General features: G+C 40.4%; 1 protein-coding gene across 1 annotated transcript in view; it reads right to left on the reverse strand.

The window, feature by feature from the left end:
- The window catches only part of LOC126092487 (peptidyl-prolyl cis-trans isomerase Fkbp12), a 38,512-nt gene extending 32,200 nt beyond the window's left edge, over window positions 1-6,312 (reverse strand). The window contains exon 1 of the mRNA XM_049908105.1: window positions 6,099-6,312. Within this exon, the coding sequence (XP_049764062.1) occupies window positions 6,099-6,135 (37 nt within the window). The 5' untranslated portion in view covers window positions 6,136-6,312. The remainder of the gene's footprint in view (window positions 1-6,098) is intronic.
- Between the last annotated feature and the right edge of the window lie 10,895 nt (window positions 6,313-17,207).

Genomic DNA, 17,207 nt, shown 5'->3' on the forward strand with positions numbered 1-17,207 from the left:
GGCAAAGTGTTGAGCGAAATGCTCTGTGACAAAGTCCAGATGGGTACGGACAACACCATGCACAGAAATTCCTGCAACACCGTGGGACGACGATGGCAAAAAATTCACCTGAGTTTTGCCCAGACTTGTGAAGAGGGTGTGTGCGGTCCTATGGCAGCCACACATCATTCCCAGCAAATCCGTTTCTGAAATTTGATTAGGTAACGGGCCCGGGCACGGAATCATTTAAAGGCCAGAAGGGGAGTAGTAGAAGGGTGCCACTTTAAGTGTCTAAGAGCACGGCGGCAGTCTTATGGCCACAGCAATTCCCAGAGTCCATCAAGAAGGGATGGCTGAAACAGCTGCAGAAAGAATGGCAGCAGTCAAAGTCTGTGTAGACCTGGGAGGGTGAAGGAGTGAGACACACTGAAGGAAGGTCAGAACAACCAGGTAATGATCGTTGTCACATAAGTCATCGTGGACACCCCATGAATGGAGGGAAGAAGGCCGGGACTGCAGATGGAGAGGTCAATGGCAGAGAAAGTGCGGTGTGCCACACTAAAGTGTGTGGGAGTGCCGGTGTTCAGTAGACAGAGGTCAAGCCCTGCCAGAAAAACAACTGTCCTTCCAAGGACAGTAGTGGTGTGACTATCCCAAAGAGGGCTGTGGGCATTTAAGTCCCCTAGAAGCAGGAAGGGAGTTTTTGAAGAAGGGTGGTTAGGGCAAGGGCTGTGGGCAGCCTGTCAGGTGGGAGATAGAGATTACAGATTGCTATTGGAGTGTCCACAAGGACCCTGACAGCAATTGCTTCCAGAGTGGTATGGAGGGGAACCCATTGACTAACAATGTCCTTGCGGACCAAGGTGCAAAAACCACCAGAAACCCGCAAGGGGAGAAAGTGCAGTCGTGTTTTCAATGGTGAAAACTAAAGGAGGGAAAACAGCAAGTGGGCAACCTCAAGGCTATGCTAGAGGCAGGAAATATCCCACCTCTGATGCACTACAGGCAAGACCACCTGCTATTCAAAAGCGTTCAACCGCTAGAATGTAAAAGTGTTTATTGTAAAAGGAGACTAACCAAATCTAAAATGTGATAAATGGGAGAGAAAAGAGGATCGTGGCCAGGGAGGGGAGTCAGGAATCTCCAAACACAGGGAAGTGAACAGACTGGAGCTGGTCACACCACCGAGTCACCATCCATCACCGATAAGGATGGGGTAATGTCCATATAGGATGGGTCAGACTGTTGGTTCATTGGCTGGACGAGGGGAAGGCGGCACCTGAAGGGGTACTGGAGGTGCCTTGCCCTTTTTCTTGTGTTTCTGCTGCTTCTCTTGTGAAGGAAGATAAGGGCAGACTGCAGTGAGGTCAGGCACAGAATTACCCATGGCAATCTTGGTGCCCACCAGCTGCAGATCGCACAGCCGATGTGGAGCTGCAGATCACCTTTCAGGGGGTTGCCGGGAAGAGGAGTCCCGGGAGGGAGCTCCAGTACCAGTGGCTGCCGAAGAATGGGAGCGCTTTTCCGGTGGGGGAGGGGGAGCAGCATCCGAAGGGGTGGGTATGGGTACTGATGGGGAGGGGAAGTGGGAGTGGGGTGGGGGTGGGAAGAGAGAGAGAGAGAGAGAGAGAGAGAGAGAGAGAGAGAGAGAGAGAGAGGCGGTGAGGCAGAATGTGTGGGGCAAATGGGGCGGGGCTGGGAAGAGGAGGGGGAATGGATATAACTGAAGCAAAAGTAGAAGTTACAGGCACGGGATGGAGCCGGTCATACTTCCGACGAGCCTCAGTGAGGGCAAATCGATATAAGGTCTCTTACTCTTGAATCCGTCATTCTTTCACATACACCAGGCATGCTGGGGAGCATGTAGGATTCTGCGGATTACAATTTACGCACACTGGCAGGGAAACACAAGCACTCCCCTCATGGAGGGGGCTCCCACAGTCACCACAGAGGGGATCATTGGTGCAGCGGGAAGACATGTGGCCAAACTGTAAGCATTTAAAGCATCTCATCGGTGGTGGAACGTAAGGTTTTACGTCACACCGATACACCATCACCTTGACCTGCTCTGGGAGGGTATCCCCCTCAAAGGCCAGGATAAAGGCGCCTTTATCAGTGCAACTGTTTTTAGGGCCTTGCTGTACACGATGGAAAAATCGAACTCCTCACCTCTCGAGGTATGCACAGAGCTCCTCGTCAGTTTGGAGGAGAAGATTCCAGTGGAAAATGACGCCCTGTACCGAGTTCAAAGATTGGTGGGGTGCAACGGAGACTGGGATGTCACCGAGATGGTCACAAGCACACAGGGCTTCAAATTGGGCAGCAGAAGATTTCTTTACGAGCAAAGAACTGGACCGCATTTTACTCATGGATTCCACTTTGCCGTACTTTTCTTCAATCGTCTCCATTAAAAACAAAGGCTTGGTCATGGCAAAATTATCGTCATCTGTCCTGGTACAAACCAGGTACTGAGTGAAAGGTTTCAACCCAAGCCAGTGAGCTTGACCTCTTCCCAGGGGGTGGCCAGGGAGGGGAAGGCTTAAGGATCAGAAGGAGTGTCATGTCTTCTATCACTCTTAGAGACAGCCACAGAATGGCCAGGATGTTGAAGCTTTTGTCGCTTCATGTGCAAGGCGTCCACCCTAGTACCACCCACTCCAGCCACCCTAGTACCACCCACTCAAGCCACCCTAGTACCACCCACTCAAGCCACCCTAGTACCACCCACTCAAGCCACCCTAGTACCACCCACTCAAGCCACCCTAGTACCACCCACTCAAGCCACCCTAGTACCACCCACTCAAGCCAGAGCCTCACACATGGGCGTCCCCAAAGGAAAGTGATTTTAATTCTTTATGTAGACTGTTCTTATTCCTAGTATTGATACTATGTATTGAGCTATTGGTTGGAAACAGATGTATTATTTGCAACATATTTCATTAAGGAATAAACACTGAGAAGCAGTGGTTAGAACGCGAAGTTCCTTGAACAGGTTTCTACAAGATGTTCTTGAATTTACACCACTAATGATTCTTATCACATGGTTTTGCACCCTAAAAACTTTTGCTCAATTTGATGAATTGCCCCAGAATATGATCCCATATGACATAATAGAATGAAAGTATGCAAGTTTTTTTTATATTTATATCTCTTACATCTGACAACCTCACAGCAAATACAGACTTGTTTAGGCGCTTAAGCAATTCTGTGGTATGGCCTTCCCAACTGAATTTTTTATCGAGTTGTAATCCCAGAAATTTAACACTCCCAAGCTCTTCTATCTGAATATCTTCATATGTTATGCTGGAAGGAAATCTCTTACAGGTTCTGAACTTCATATAGTGGGTCTTCTCAAAGTTTAATGACAATGAATTGGTGTTAAACCACTTATCAATGTCAGTGAAAATTTGATTAACAGCTGTTTATAAATATGTACTTGGCTTGTGGCTTATTGCAATGTTTATTGCATCTACAAACAAAACAAATTTAGCATCTGGAAATGTAACAGATGATAAGTTTTAATGTACACAAGAAAAGGCAAATGTCCCGAGATGGAACCTTGAGGACAACCACATGTAATTAATTGCCAGTCAGATGAATACAGACTGCTTACTGCACAGGTATTTCGCAACGACACTGTTTCCTGTTAGATAGATAAGACTCAAACCATTTCACAGCACTGCCAGTGACACCATAATATTCTAATTTACTTGCTGTGATTCACACAGTCTAAGGCTTTTGACATCACAGAAAATGCCAGTAGCCTCTAATTTATTATCTAATGAATTAAGTACATTCTCACTGTAAATGTAAATAGTTTTCTCTATATGTGACTTGGACAATATATTATTTGCAGTCAGATGCTTAAGGAGATGCTTTAACACAACCTTTGCAAATATTTTTGCAAAGCTGGCAAAAGTGGTCGATAGTTTGATGGTGTCTCTTTATCCCCCTTCTTATAAAGAGGCTTAACTTCAGCATATTTTAGCCAGTCTGGAAATGTTCTGCTGATAAGAGATTGATTACACAAATAACTTAAGATAGAACTCAACTCGCATGAGCACTCTATGATTAACTTCGTTGACATGTTATCATACCAACTGGAATACTTAAGATTAAGGATTTTATGATGGATGCTACTTTCTTTGGGAGACAGGAGTGTCATTTCCATTTTACTGAAGTTATTTTTAAAGACTTGTCGTAGATACTCCATTGTACTGTTCACCAAACCTGCTAACCCCAAGCTGTCAGTAACAGAAATGAAGTACTCATTTAAGAGGTTTGCAACACTACATGTACTTGTTAACGAAGTCATTTATTTCTAGAGCTATCTGTTTCTCGTCTCTCTCTCTTCCCCCCCCCCCCCTCCCCCAGTTGTGTCTGTCTTCACAGTATCCCATACAGTTTTTATTTTGTTACCTGATGCAATTGTCTTTCTCATAATAAAGCTGCTTTGATTTCTGGATTACTTGCTTCAATATATTGCAGTATACTTTGTAATACATTACAATTCTAACATTAGAGCAGTTCCTAGATAGTGCACACAGTCTCCTCTCTGCCCCATATGATATCTTTATTCCTTGTGTAGGCCTAATCCACTGTTTATTTTTTGACTTCCATATGATTTGAGTTACCTTGAAGGGAAAACAATTTTCAAAAGTGGAGGCAACTTTATTAAAGAATGCTTTGTCTTCCATTTGAGTCCAGCCTATTGTAAACATCTATCCAGTCCATGTCTTTGAGCAATTTCCTAAATTTCTCAATTTTTCACTTATTTACTACCCTCCTGTTCTCAAATGTAATAGATTTAGAATCTGCAGTTGTTAATTCACACAAAAAAGATCTACAAGTCAAAAAGAACAATTACACAAACATTTAGTCTGAAGCACCATTCATGAATTAATATGCACTGATAATATTCCCCTGTAGCAAGGAAGCAGCCATAAGCTACATCACCTGGAAAACAACAATCTGATTCAACACTGATTAAAATTTAGTTTTGTTCCAGGATTTTATAAAACCTGGAGTATCATTAATACAAAAAGTAGGCCTATGTTGTGTTTTCATAAGTGAGCAGGCGTTACCTCGTTTTAGCCACAGATTTACTGAAATTTCAGCATTACAAGTTTATAGAGTTTCATCAGGGCAATTATTTTTCAAATTCTTATACTGGTAACTGAAAGAGTGATACTGGTTCATGGAATATACCTAAATCGTGTATTGCTGATGGTACTGCAGGCCCTACTGTGTCTGCAGTGCAGATAAACTTGAACAATTGATGAAAAGAAGTTTCTAACTAGTTAGAAAGTAAACCTGCTGACCAATTAAGATTATACTAGGACAATGTATAATGAAGACATTGTGCAGTTGAAGAGAACTAGACAGACCAGAATATTTTTTTAAAAAAAAATAAGCCTGGAATGCTTTTAGTAAACTTCATATAGGCTTTTCCAAAACCAAGCTGCTCATGTGCGAAGAAGTTTACAATCTGTGTCTTGCCAGTTTTGACTAACGGGTGTTTGGCACGGACAGCTAAAGCAAAAGCTACAGATTACTAGGAGGCTAATGGAGAGCAACATGTTAACCATTCAGACACACGAAAAATAAATTCATCTGTGGAAGGACTACATTGAGAAATATTGTGATCATTGAAAATTAATAAGGTAAATGAGTGGCCTGTACAAACACGTATGTACGGTAGACAGTTCGAGGAATCACTCTGCTGTATTCCGCGAGATAAAGCAAACGAATGTAGCTCTCGAAATGTCTCAATTTACCATAGTGAACACCACTGATGAAACCAATTTCATTCAGTATAACAAGGAGATATAGCTGTCTTCTTGTCACAGCAAATACGGTCCATTAGCTTTTGCTCTTTATTAACTGTATCAAATGCATTGAAGAACTAACTTTTTGAAAGCTTCTAAGAATACTTTGCGTTCATCCAGTGAAGTACACGCGAACGAAACATACAATCTTGGAATAACTGATAATCACCGTATGGTCTTGTGGCGAGTCTTCCTTTGGATCAGCACAGAAACAATCTTATATTCAGAAAAACGAGCGAAATTGAGGCTATTGTATAATGCCTAAGAGCTAAATTTTCATTTTCTGCTTACCATCGCCGGGTGAAATTACTTCTACTTCCACGCCCATTTTAGAAATGCCTCTCACAGTACGTAACTATTACAATTAATGTAGACTAGAGTACTGCTCGATGCTGTACCGAGTGCAAAGCAGGCTATAACACCACCACTTCAGTACACCTGCAGCGGCTAACTGTTCGTGCTTCTTGCCTTTTAGACAATACGCTGAAAATGGCGCTTTCAAGGTACATTTTGGGTCATGATATTTTTATTAACAAGATGTCGTTAGCGAAGCTTTCATGTAATTATTTAGAGATGAAAATAATTTGTGAAGAATAATAATCAATTAATATTGCATCCAAACGTAAATTAATTCTAATTTATTATGCAGCTTGAGTTCACTAGTAGCAAAGGTACTGTTTATCAGGGATTCACTTGCTGAGAACTGTTACTGTAGAGCCGCGCGTTTCAAATTTAAATTTTGTGACTTCTATTCTTACGGTATCAGGTCTGGACTTACTTCACGATAGTCAAAGTTAACATCCAATACCATCGTCAATAAATGTACCATCATTTGCACTGCAGCAAGCGAACGAAGGAAGGTTAAAGTGTAACCGATGTCACCACGATCGAAGTTAATTTCTTTCATTCATTATTAGCTACCAACTATGGCTGTTGCCAAGGCAGTGATCTTAACATTTATGTCTTTGTGTTAATTATCGCGTCTAAATTACTGCACCCACCCAGGCTGCTCTGCAGTTCCACGAATACTCATTACGAAAGACAATATTATCTATGACAGCCCTCTTAAAAGCCTATCACCAGATCTCAGCTGTGGAATATGATGAACAAGAACAAGCAGTTATTACTACTCCATTTGCCCTATGAGGAATTACTTTTATGTAAATTCAATTAAGCATCAGGCGTGGCGCTAGAGGGAGGGAGGCGTTTTTAGGGTCATGACACCCCCAACTCATTAACGACACTTACGAAACGTTTGTATTTTTACGCATATAAATTTTTTTATCTTCATTATATAATTTTCGAAGAAAAGGTTAACATATTGTAAATGACAAGGAATTCTAGAAAATTACAAATAATGTTTAACGGTGGCCACTTCAGTTGCCCAATTGAGAGCTAACACACATAGATGAGCCGACCAACTCCAGAGAGTATTCCAGACTGGTACAGGTGCCCGTTCACGGCCTGGACAAAACTACTGTATAAGCAACAAACCCTACTCCACACATAAACCTGGCAAACCAAAGGAGGTTAGCAACGCAGGTCGGAAAGGGAAAGACCTTCCACTAGGAATAAAAATAACAAAATGGTTCAAATGGCTCTGAGCACTATGGGACTCAACTGCTGAGGTCATTAGTCCCCTAGAACTTAGAACTAGTTAAACCTAAATAACAGAAAGACTAGCAATCACAAGCATAGTCGGAAATAACTGAAGGAAAGAGCATTCCTCTTATTACGTGATGCCATAGCCTTAGTCCTCAGACCTGTGTTGAAAGTTATAGTGCTAAGTGAAATACTGATAATGGTGCGTATGGTATGTTAAAAGTGTCAATGACAACAAATCATTTTTGTGGTGGTGGGGGGGGGGGGGGGGGCGGCGGGGAAAAAGGATGCTGTGATATCCCCCCCCCCCAAAAAAAAACCATACTCCGGATTCATGCCTGTTAAATTATGAATCTGACATTTTTCAAACATGTGTTAACGAAATACTGCAAAGATTAGGATTCTGTTTTGCATACATAATAATAATAATAATAATTTTATTGTCTTTAAGCCAATACAGTAGTAGATAAAGTCATACACATAATGCAATTCAGTTCTCTACATGCTATAAAAGAACAGAATTGTTAATAACGTTACAGTTTAATATCACAGGTCATGAAATCCTTTATATTGTAGAATGGGTTTACAACTAACCAGTCATAAAGTGTTTGTTTGTATTGTTGGTCTGCTAAATTTTGTATAGCTTGTGGAAGTTTGTTAAATAATTTGTGGCCCATAAGTTCATAACTGTTAACTGATTTTCACAGTCTGTGGTAGGGCGTATAGATAGAGCTGTTTGTCCTAGTGTTGTAACAATGTATATTAGCCCTGCATTGTACTTTAGGTAAGTTCTTTTTTGTGTAGATTAAAACATAATAAATATATAGGTTTATTACTGTCATGATTTTTTGTTGAGCCTGTAATTATCCTAATAGCTTTCTTTTGCAGCAATATAACCGAGCAGGGTGGCGCAGTGGTTAGACTCTGGACTCGCATTCGGGAGGACGACGGTTCAATCCCGGGTCCGGCCATCCTGATTTAGGTATTCCGTGATTTCCCTAAATCACTCCAGGCAAATGCGGGGATGGTTCCTCTGAAAGGGCACGGCCGACTTCCTTCCCAATCCTTCCGTAATCCGATGAGACCGATGACCACGCTGTCTGGTCTCCTTCCCCAAACCAACCAACCAACCTTTTGCAGCAATAGTATGTCTTGCACACAAGTGGAGTTTCCCCATAAAATAATACCATAGGATATGATGCTTTGGAAAAATGAATAGTAAGATACTCTAACGTAATTTTTAGGTACACAGTGCATTAATCGCCTTAACAAATAGATTATCCTAGACAATTTACCACTAATATACTTAATATGTGGATTCCAAGAAAGTTTATCATCCAAATATACCCCCAAAAATTTAACACAACTAGGATCATCTGATGGACACTAAATACCATCTGCTGGGTTTTGCTTTCATTAAGCAAGAACCCATTTGCTTTAAACCAGAGTGAAGCTTGCTCAATTGTCTCTGTAATACATGTTTTAAGGCTATTAAGATAATTACTGCTGTTCAGAAACGTTGTATCATCAGCATAGAGTACTGTTCTGGATTTAATAAATGATGGTAGGTCATTTATCATTATTAGGTAAAGGAAAGGGCCCAGCACGGATCCCTGCAGAACACCTACTTTAACTTGTTCTGTACTGGAAATTTCTTTCCCAGCACAGACGGTTTGCTTACGGTTTTGTAAATATGATCTTAATAGCTTAAGGCTGTTACCTTTAACACCATAAAAGTCCATTTTTTCGAGTAGTAGTGTATGTTCTACACAGTCAAAGCTTTGCTTAGGTCACAAAAAGTCACTTGAGCAAAGCATTTATCTTCAAATACTTGATGGATGTATTTAACAACATTGTCTATGACATCAATGGTTGACAGGTTTTTCCTAAAGCCATACTGTGATCCACTTATTAATCCTATGTTATCAAAGTAAACAGATAATTGTTGGTAAATTATGCATTCTAGAACTTTTGAAAAAACTGTGACTATGGATATTGGCCTGTAACTTGAGACAGAATTTTTATCTCCTTTTTTATGTACTGGAACTACCCTAGACAGTTTAAGCTCATCGGGGAAAAAGCTCTCCAGTATACACTTGTTTATACAATATGTTAGGGGGTACACTACACAGTCTATTACTTTCTTCAGCGTGTTACAAGACAGGTCATATACGTCTACACTGTCTGATGATTTTAACTGCTTCACTAGTCTTAACACAAAACCAGGTGAGACCTCAGAAAAATTGAAGGTACTTGTGTTTGTTGATGACCTAGCAATATTTTTTGACAGTAACTGTGATGAGCTGATTTCAGGTTTAACTATAGCACTTCCTACTTCCTCAACTGATTTAATAAAAAAAAAATCATTAAATTCCTGGGGAGAGATACTAATTTTGTCACTTCTTTTATCTTTGGCGACACTATTTATTAGTGTCCATCCTGCTTTGCACTTTTTGCTGCATCTGCAGCATCTAAGAACTCTTTCTACATCTACATCCATACTCTGCAAGCCACCTGACGGTGTGTGGCAGAGGGTACCTTGAGTACCTCTATCGGTTCTCCCTTCTATTCCAGTTTCGTATTGTTCGTGGAAAGAAAGATTGTTGGTCTGCCTCTGTGTGGGCTCTAATCTCACTACATCTACATCCATACTCTGCAAGCCAACTGACAGTGTGTGGTGGATGATTTCCAATCATCTTGGTAAGTATGGTCTGAGATTTAATCCCAGAAATTCTATGTTTGGCTTTCAGAAAACGGACTTTTTGAGATACTTCATTGTGTTAGATGGTGCCAAACTAGACTTTAAGAGCAGTCCAGCCACTGTAAATGCACTTCATTCAGAAACTATGCAATAATGACAAGTATTTCTCAGTATGTCGAATTTCTATTGCAGTCATTTAGAACTTGCTTTAGAGGGCCATGTTCTCCAAAAAGAATATCTGTAGCAAACAAAGAAGAATGGCAAAAGTAAAATTGACTAGATTCCAGAAACAACAGAACAGTTTTAAAAATTGTAAGGAAAATCTAGCCCAAGCAGCACTAATAACTTTTCCAAGGGTGGGTGTGAAGTATTGTTCATGGATGCATCAAACTTTACAACAGGAGCAGCCCTACAACAGAAACATGATGGAATTTTGAAACCTATTGGTTTCATTTCAGACACCTTTTTCCCCCTTTCTACAGTAATTATGCAACTTATGACTGGGAACTTCTCAATATTTATTTGACAATAAAGTATTGCAAATATCTACTCGAAGGTAAGATATCCTATGTCTGTAAAGATCATGCACCATTCACTTCAGTATTCAGACACCAGAAACGGAGGTCTTCACTGTTGTAAGTCCAGCACATTTCCCAGTTCACAACTAATTTGCATCACATATCCAGCACATAAAATTTAGTGCTCCATCATGTGTCTAGGTTGGGAAAATTAGAGAGGATGGACTACAATGAAATGGCTATCTGACAAGAAAAATGACTTGTCCCATATCCTTGTAGGTTCTCCTCCTTCATAGGATCTATGAAACATGATAAATGATTGACTGAGAAAGGCAAATAATTTCTTGACCTCTAGTCAGTTGCAGCACCTTGTGGCTATGTAAACAGGAGAGCAAGTATTGTGGTGAATATCTCTGAATCTAGATGACAGATGAAAAAGAGAATCTTTGTTGTTGGTTTGTAACCCAGTAATTTTATGTAATTTCCTCGAAGTTTAACACTTTTTTTTTAATTTTTTTTTATAGATATTGAGATTTTGGAAGTGATAAAAATTAAAGAAAATAAAGTTACAGCATCTTTTAATTGATTGTGGAATGTAATACCCACAAGTGATGACCCTGGCTATGGCACAAGATAAATTAATTAAGAGTGAAATCAGTTTACCAAAGGGTGTGTGCTCTCTACTCGAGGAATGCAGGGGGAGAATGTCAGACTGTTCCAGTAGCAATGTTAACATCTGAGCAAGTCATGGTCATTTTGCCAACAGGCTGCATCACATCATCCATGTTGCACAGCAAAGTTTGTTGAACCTCTGTATATGCTGCAGCAGCCTGATCTTTGTTTCAGACTTCTTGAGCTCTCTTTTGAAGCCTATGGACTCATGGACAATAACGTACAATTCGTCATCACTGTGGGAGCACTGGACTTGTGGACATTATTGCTACCAGCAGACATGCACAACATGCCCAAAGAAAGGAAATGCAAGTATATACACAATGAAACCAATGTATTTCAACAGGTACACAAACCAGTGAACATTCGCATTTAGCAAGTGCTGCAAAGAGCAATGGGGGACAAGATGCCTTTGGTCTTTTGGCAACACCTACAATCATTGGTTTCTGATGCTGCACTTAGGCAGGTGTGGATGGGCCAGCTACCTTTCGTGGTCAAGAGTGCATTGATTTCTGACACCTCCTCTTCATTTAACCTGCAGCTGCTAATCACAGACCAATTTTATCACATACTGTCGCTCTCAGACACAAGAGGAGCTTCAAAATTTGACAGTACAGCCTAGGAAGTATAGACACAGTTTTTGAGGACAAAGATCAACAACTCCCGCTAGATGAACAGGTGAGCACTCTATGACACAACTTCTACACTCTCCAGTGACAAATGCAAGCAGTTCAGAACAAAAGTTGATGGTACCCAACAGGGGAAACTGTTCTGGTACTATGCACATTTCAGGCAAACAAATGTCATCAGCCAGTTCCTTATCCAAACAAATACAGGATCCAAACTTAGGCACATCCAGTCGGTTCAGTGGACAGTGTCTAGGTAACCTGACACTTGATAATAGTGCTCCATTAAGCCATAGCCGACCGGTGTGGCCGTGCAGTTCTAGGTGCGTCAGTCTGGAACCGCGAGACCGCTATGGTCGCAGGTTCGAATCCTGCCTCGGGCATGGATGTGTGTGATGTCCTTAGGTTAGTTAGGTTTAAGTAGTTCTAAGTTCTAGGCGACTGATGACCTCAGCTGTTAAGTGCCACAGTGCTCAGAACCATTTGACCCATTAAGCCATAACAACATGGTACCTATCTTGTACTTAGCATTGGTAATGTATCTGTCTCGAGCTGGACTAGCAAGCACTTTAGACTTTACAGTATCTCCTTGTCACACCAACTTTACCTCAAAGACAGACACAATTAACTCATGTATTTAGTTCAGGTTCAGATGTCAGAGCCCTTCTGGCAACGACAACTAATCTTTTTCCATACAATCATTGTTAACAGCAGCAAATCAATTGGAAGATTCCTGCATATGGCAATGAAGAGGCAACTGTGAATCTGGGGTTTTCACAAAAATTAAGATGGACTTTTCTGATTGTTGACATCATTGAGCCAATTCACAGAAGTGATTTCCTTTACTATTATCATATCATCGTATCTATACATGATGCTACATTGCAGATGGACAATGAAGCAGTACATGAACATTTGAGGATGCTGCAAAGTGCTGCAGCGTTGACGACTACAACAACACAAGTTCAGGTATGGAATCATACTGTTCACCATACACCTACAATTTCAGGGCTGCCAGTAGTGTACAAGGCATGTTGGTTAGCTCCTGTTAAATATGCAGCTACAAAGAAGGAATCTGAGGAGTTAATTGCAGTGGGGGTTATCAGATGTTCTAACAGCCCTTGGGCATCAATCCTTCATCTAACGAGGAAGAAAAATGGGTCATGGCATCTTTGTGGACATTATCATACCCTGAATGCCCATACCACACCAGGTTGCTATCCAGTTCCACACTTGCATGATTTTATGACCACAGGGGCAGGCTCTAAGAAGTTCAGCATTATTGATTTTCAGAAAGTGTATAACCTTATTCTGGTAGCACCAGAAGATGTGAAAAAGACTGTGGTTACTACACCTTTCAGCCTATTTGAATATGTTTGAATGTCATTTGGCCCTAAGAATGCAGTGCAGACATGGCAACAGTTCATCAACTAGATTCTATGTGGCCTGAACTTCTGTATTGCATATCTGGACAATGTGTTGATTTTTTTCTACTTCTGCGCCTGAGCACAAAAACTGCATACAGACAATTTTTGGAAGACTTGGTGAATATGGATTGCAGATAAACAAAGACAAATGTTCCCTTCTCAAAGAAGCAGTGGATTTTTTATGACACTGGATAACCTTGGAAGGAATGAACCCCTTGCAATCTAAAGTATATTCACTATATGCAGTGCCACTTACAGAAAAATATAAACAATTACGCCAGTTCTTGGGAATGGTCATTTTTAACAGATGTTATCTACCACAGGTAGATAAGGTATACACACTGCTCACAGAAGTGCTTTCAGGCAGCCATTCGCGCAGACACAAGTTATTGTATGGACTCCAGAGATGTTAGTTGCATTTCACAAAGTCAAATTGTCCTTGCAAGAAGTGGTACTTCTACGTCATCCCATACAGATTTGCACCACTAGCAATGTAGGGACAGTTCTACAGCAGAAGATAAATGGATCATGGCAACCACTTGATTTTTTTTCTCTTGGAAAGGCAAAGATGCAATGGAGTGCCTACGATCGGGAACTTCTGGCAGTCTATGAAGCAATCAAGCTTTCCCAAATGCAAGTTGAGGTGCATGACTTTACTATTTTTACAGATCATAAATCAGCTTCCTTTGCATTTAACAATCCATGCAAATCCTCCTCTCCTTGACACTTTTCACCTTCTAGAGTTCACAGCACAATTCACGACGGGTATTCATTACCTTAGAGGAACAGACAAAATGGTTATGGACTATTTCTTCAGAATCAATGCACTCTCAGCAAATGTAGACCCAACACTGCTAGCTGCAGCGCAGGAAACATATAGAGAACAACAGTGGTCCAGACAATACAAATGACAGGGATGCAGTTAAAACAACTATCACTGGGTAACTCTCTCACTTGGTGTGATGTGTTTCGAAGCCAACCTCACCTCTTTGTGCCTGCAAGCTGTAGAAGACAAATGTTTGATGTGATCCATGGGCTAACACATTCAGGGGCCAATGCAACCATTGGCCAGGTGACATAGAGATACATGTAGCCTGGGGTATGACGAGATTGAGAGAGGGAAAATGAGTCAATAATTAAATCACTGGAAACTAAGGACTCTCGTGGATATGATAGAGTGTCTAACAGAATATTAAAGTACGTTGCTGCGTATGTTAGCACTGTATTTAGCCATATTTGTAATTTTTCCATTAGGAATGGTCAGTTTACTGAACGATTAAAGTACTCAGTAGTAAAGTTGCTTTATAAAAAGACAGAAAGGGATAATGTAGTCAATTTTAGACCTATTTCTATGCCATCAGTGTTTGCTAAAGTTACTGAAAAGGCTGTGTATGTAAGGATAATTATCGTTTTAAATCACACGATTTGCTATCAAATGTACAGTTCAGCTTTAGAAGTCTTTTAACAAGTGAAAATGCTATATTCTCTTTTCTCTGTGAGGTACTGGGTGGGTTAAGCAAAAGGTTTTAAATGCTAGGTATATTTTTTGATTTAACTAAGGCACTTGATTGTGTTGATCACAAAATATTGCTCAAGAAGTTGGACCATTATGGAATACGAGGAGTAGCTCACAACTTGTTCATCTCTTACTTTAGCAACAGACAGCAAAAGGTCATTATTCACAGTGTTGAGAATGGCTGTGATGTGTGATCAGAGTGGGGTACGATCAAGTGGGGGGTGCTCCAGGGATCAGTGTTGGGACCACTCCTGTTCCTTATATAAATGATGTGCTCCCTAGTATTACAGGTAACTCTAAAATATTTCTGTTTGCTGATGACACTAGCTTGGTAGTAAAGGATGTTGTGTGCAGCACTGGCTCAGTTTCAAATAGCGCAGTTCATGACATAAGTCCATGGCTTGTAAAAAATAAACTGACGCCAAATCACTCAGTTTTTACAGTTTCTAACACACAATTCAACAAAACCTGATTTTTTAGTTTCACAGAATGGGCATATGATTAATGAAACTGAACAGTTCAAATTTCTAAGTGTTCAGATAGATAGTAAACTGTCCTGGAAAGCCCACATTCAGGATCTTGTTCAAAGACTTAATGTTGCCATTTTTACTATTCGAATGGTATCTGAAGTGAGTGATTGTTCAACACAAAAATTAGTCTGCTTTGCTTATTTTCATTTGCTTATGTCATATGATATTATATTTTGGGATAACTCTTCCCATTCTAAAAGTATATTTTTGGCTCAGAAACTGACGGTTCGGGCAATAATTGGTGTAAGTTCACGAACCTCTTGTTGACCCCTATTCACAAGTCTGGATATTTTGACATTGGCCTCTCAATGTATATATTCCTTACTGTCACTTCTTGTTGACAATATTAGCTTATTCCAAGAATAAGCAGCTCCCACTCAGTTAATACTCGGCAGAAATCAAACATGCATTTGGATTGGACTTCCTTAAATCTTGTGCAGAAAGGTATGCAGTATACTGCTACATCCATTTTCAAAAATCTACCACCAGAATTCAAAAATCTTAGCAGTAATCCACGTGCTTTCAAATTGAAACTGAAGAATTTCCTCAGGGGTCATTCCTTCTATTCTGTCGAGGAGTTCTATAAAAAATTAAGCTGTTTCTTGTTGTATTGTTGACTGCATTTACTTAAACTTGACTTTTTTCGGGTTCATAAACATTTTATTTTTTATCTGTTACTACTTTTATGTTATAATTTCATCTACTGACACATTCCTCTATTTGGTCCTACGGAACTTGATGTGTAAATAAATAAATAAATTTACCAAACAAAAGCGCTGGCAGGTCGATAGACACACAAACAAACACAAACATACACACAAAATTCAAGCTTTCGCAACCAACGGTTGCCTCATCAGGAAAGAGGGAAGGAGAGGGAAAGACGAAAGGATTTGGGTTTTAAGGGTGAGGGTAAGGAGTCATTCCAATCCCGGGAGTGGAAAGACTTACCTTAGGGGGAAAAAAGGACAGGTATATACTCGCACACACACACTTATCCATCCGCATATACACAGACACAAGCAGACATTTTTCCCACGTGGAATGTTTCCCTCTATTATATAAATAAATAAATTGGCACTTATGAGTTAAAACATGCTTACCTTGCAAAGTGCCCAGAGTAGGACATAATGTTCATAAGCCACTTGGCTCATTTCAGGAGCCAACAGGTCGTTTTTCACATGTGCACATAGACCTCATAGTGTCACTACCACTAGTGCAATCATTCAGATAAGTTCTCACAGCTATCAACAGATCTTCCCAATGGGTCGAGGCTGCTCCTACCATAGTCATCAAGGCGGAAACAGCTCCAAAAACATTCATGACTATGTGGATATCAAAGTTCAGCTCCCTTATGGATGTGACAACAGACAGGCACCTTCAGTTTGAGTCAGCCTTGTTCAATGAGCTGACCGCACTACACAGGTTCATTCATCACCATTGCACCAGCTACCATCTGGCTAGCATGGCATGGTGGAATGCTGGCACAGGACACTTAAGTCAGAATTAATGTGTCCAAGTCTTCCTGGCATGACCTTTGATAGTATGTTTTGGCAGTGACTGAGATAATATAGCTGTTGGTGGTGGAAGGGTGCATAGGGCAAGTCTTGCAGAGGGGATGAATTGAATTGAATGAAATTTTATTGCCGTTTAGCTATTAAAGCAATTGGCAAAGTCAGGTTACATATATACAAGTTATACAGCATATATATAAGGGTTGAAGATCAATATGTCACTACTGGTTTTCCATATAATACAATATTTAAAATGAAATAATACAAAAACATTGCATCATAAATTATTCAGTTAAA

This window comes from Schistocerca cancellata, chromosome 7, assembly GCF_023864275.1.
Source record: "Schistocerca cancellata isolate TAMUIC-IGC-003103 chromosome 7, iqSchCanc2.1, whole genome shotgun sequence".
NCBI classification, from domain to species: Eukaryota; Metazoa; Arthropoda; class Insecta; order Orthoptera; family Acrididae; genus Schistocerca; species Schistocerca cancellata.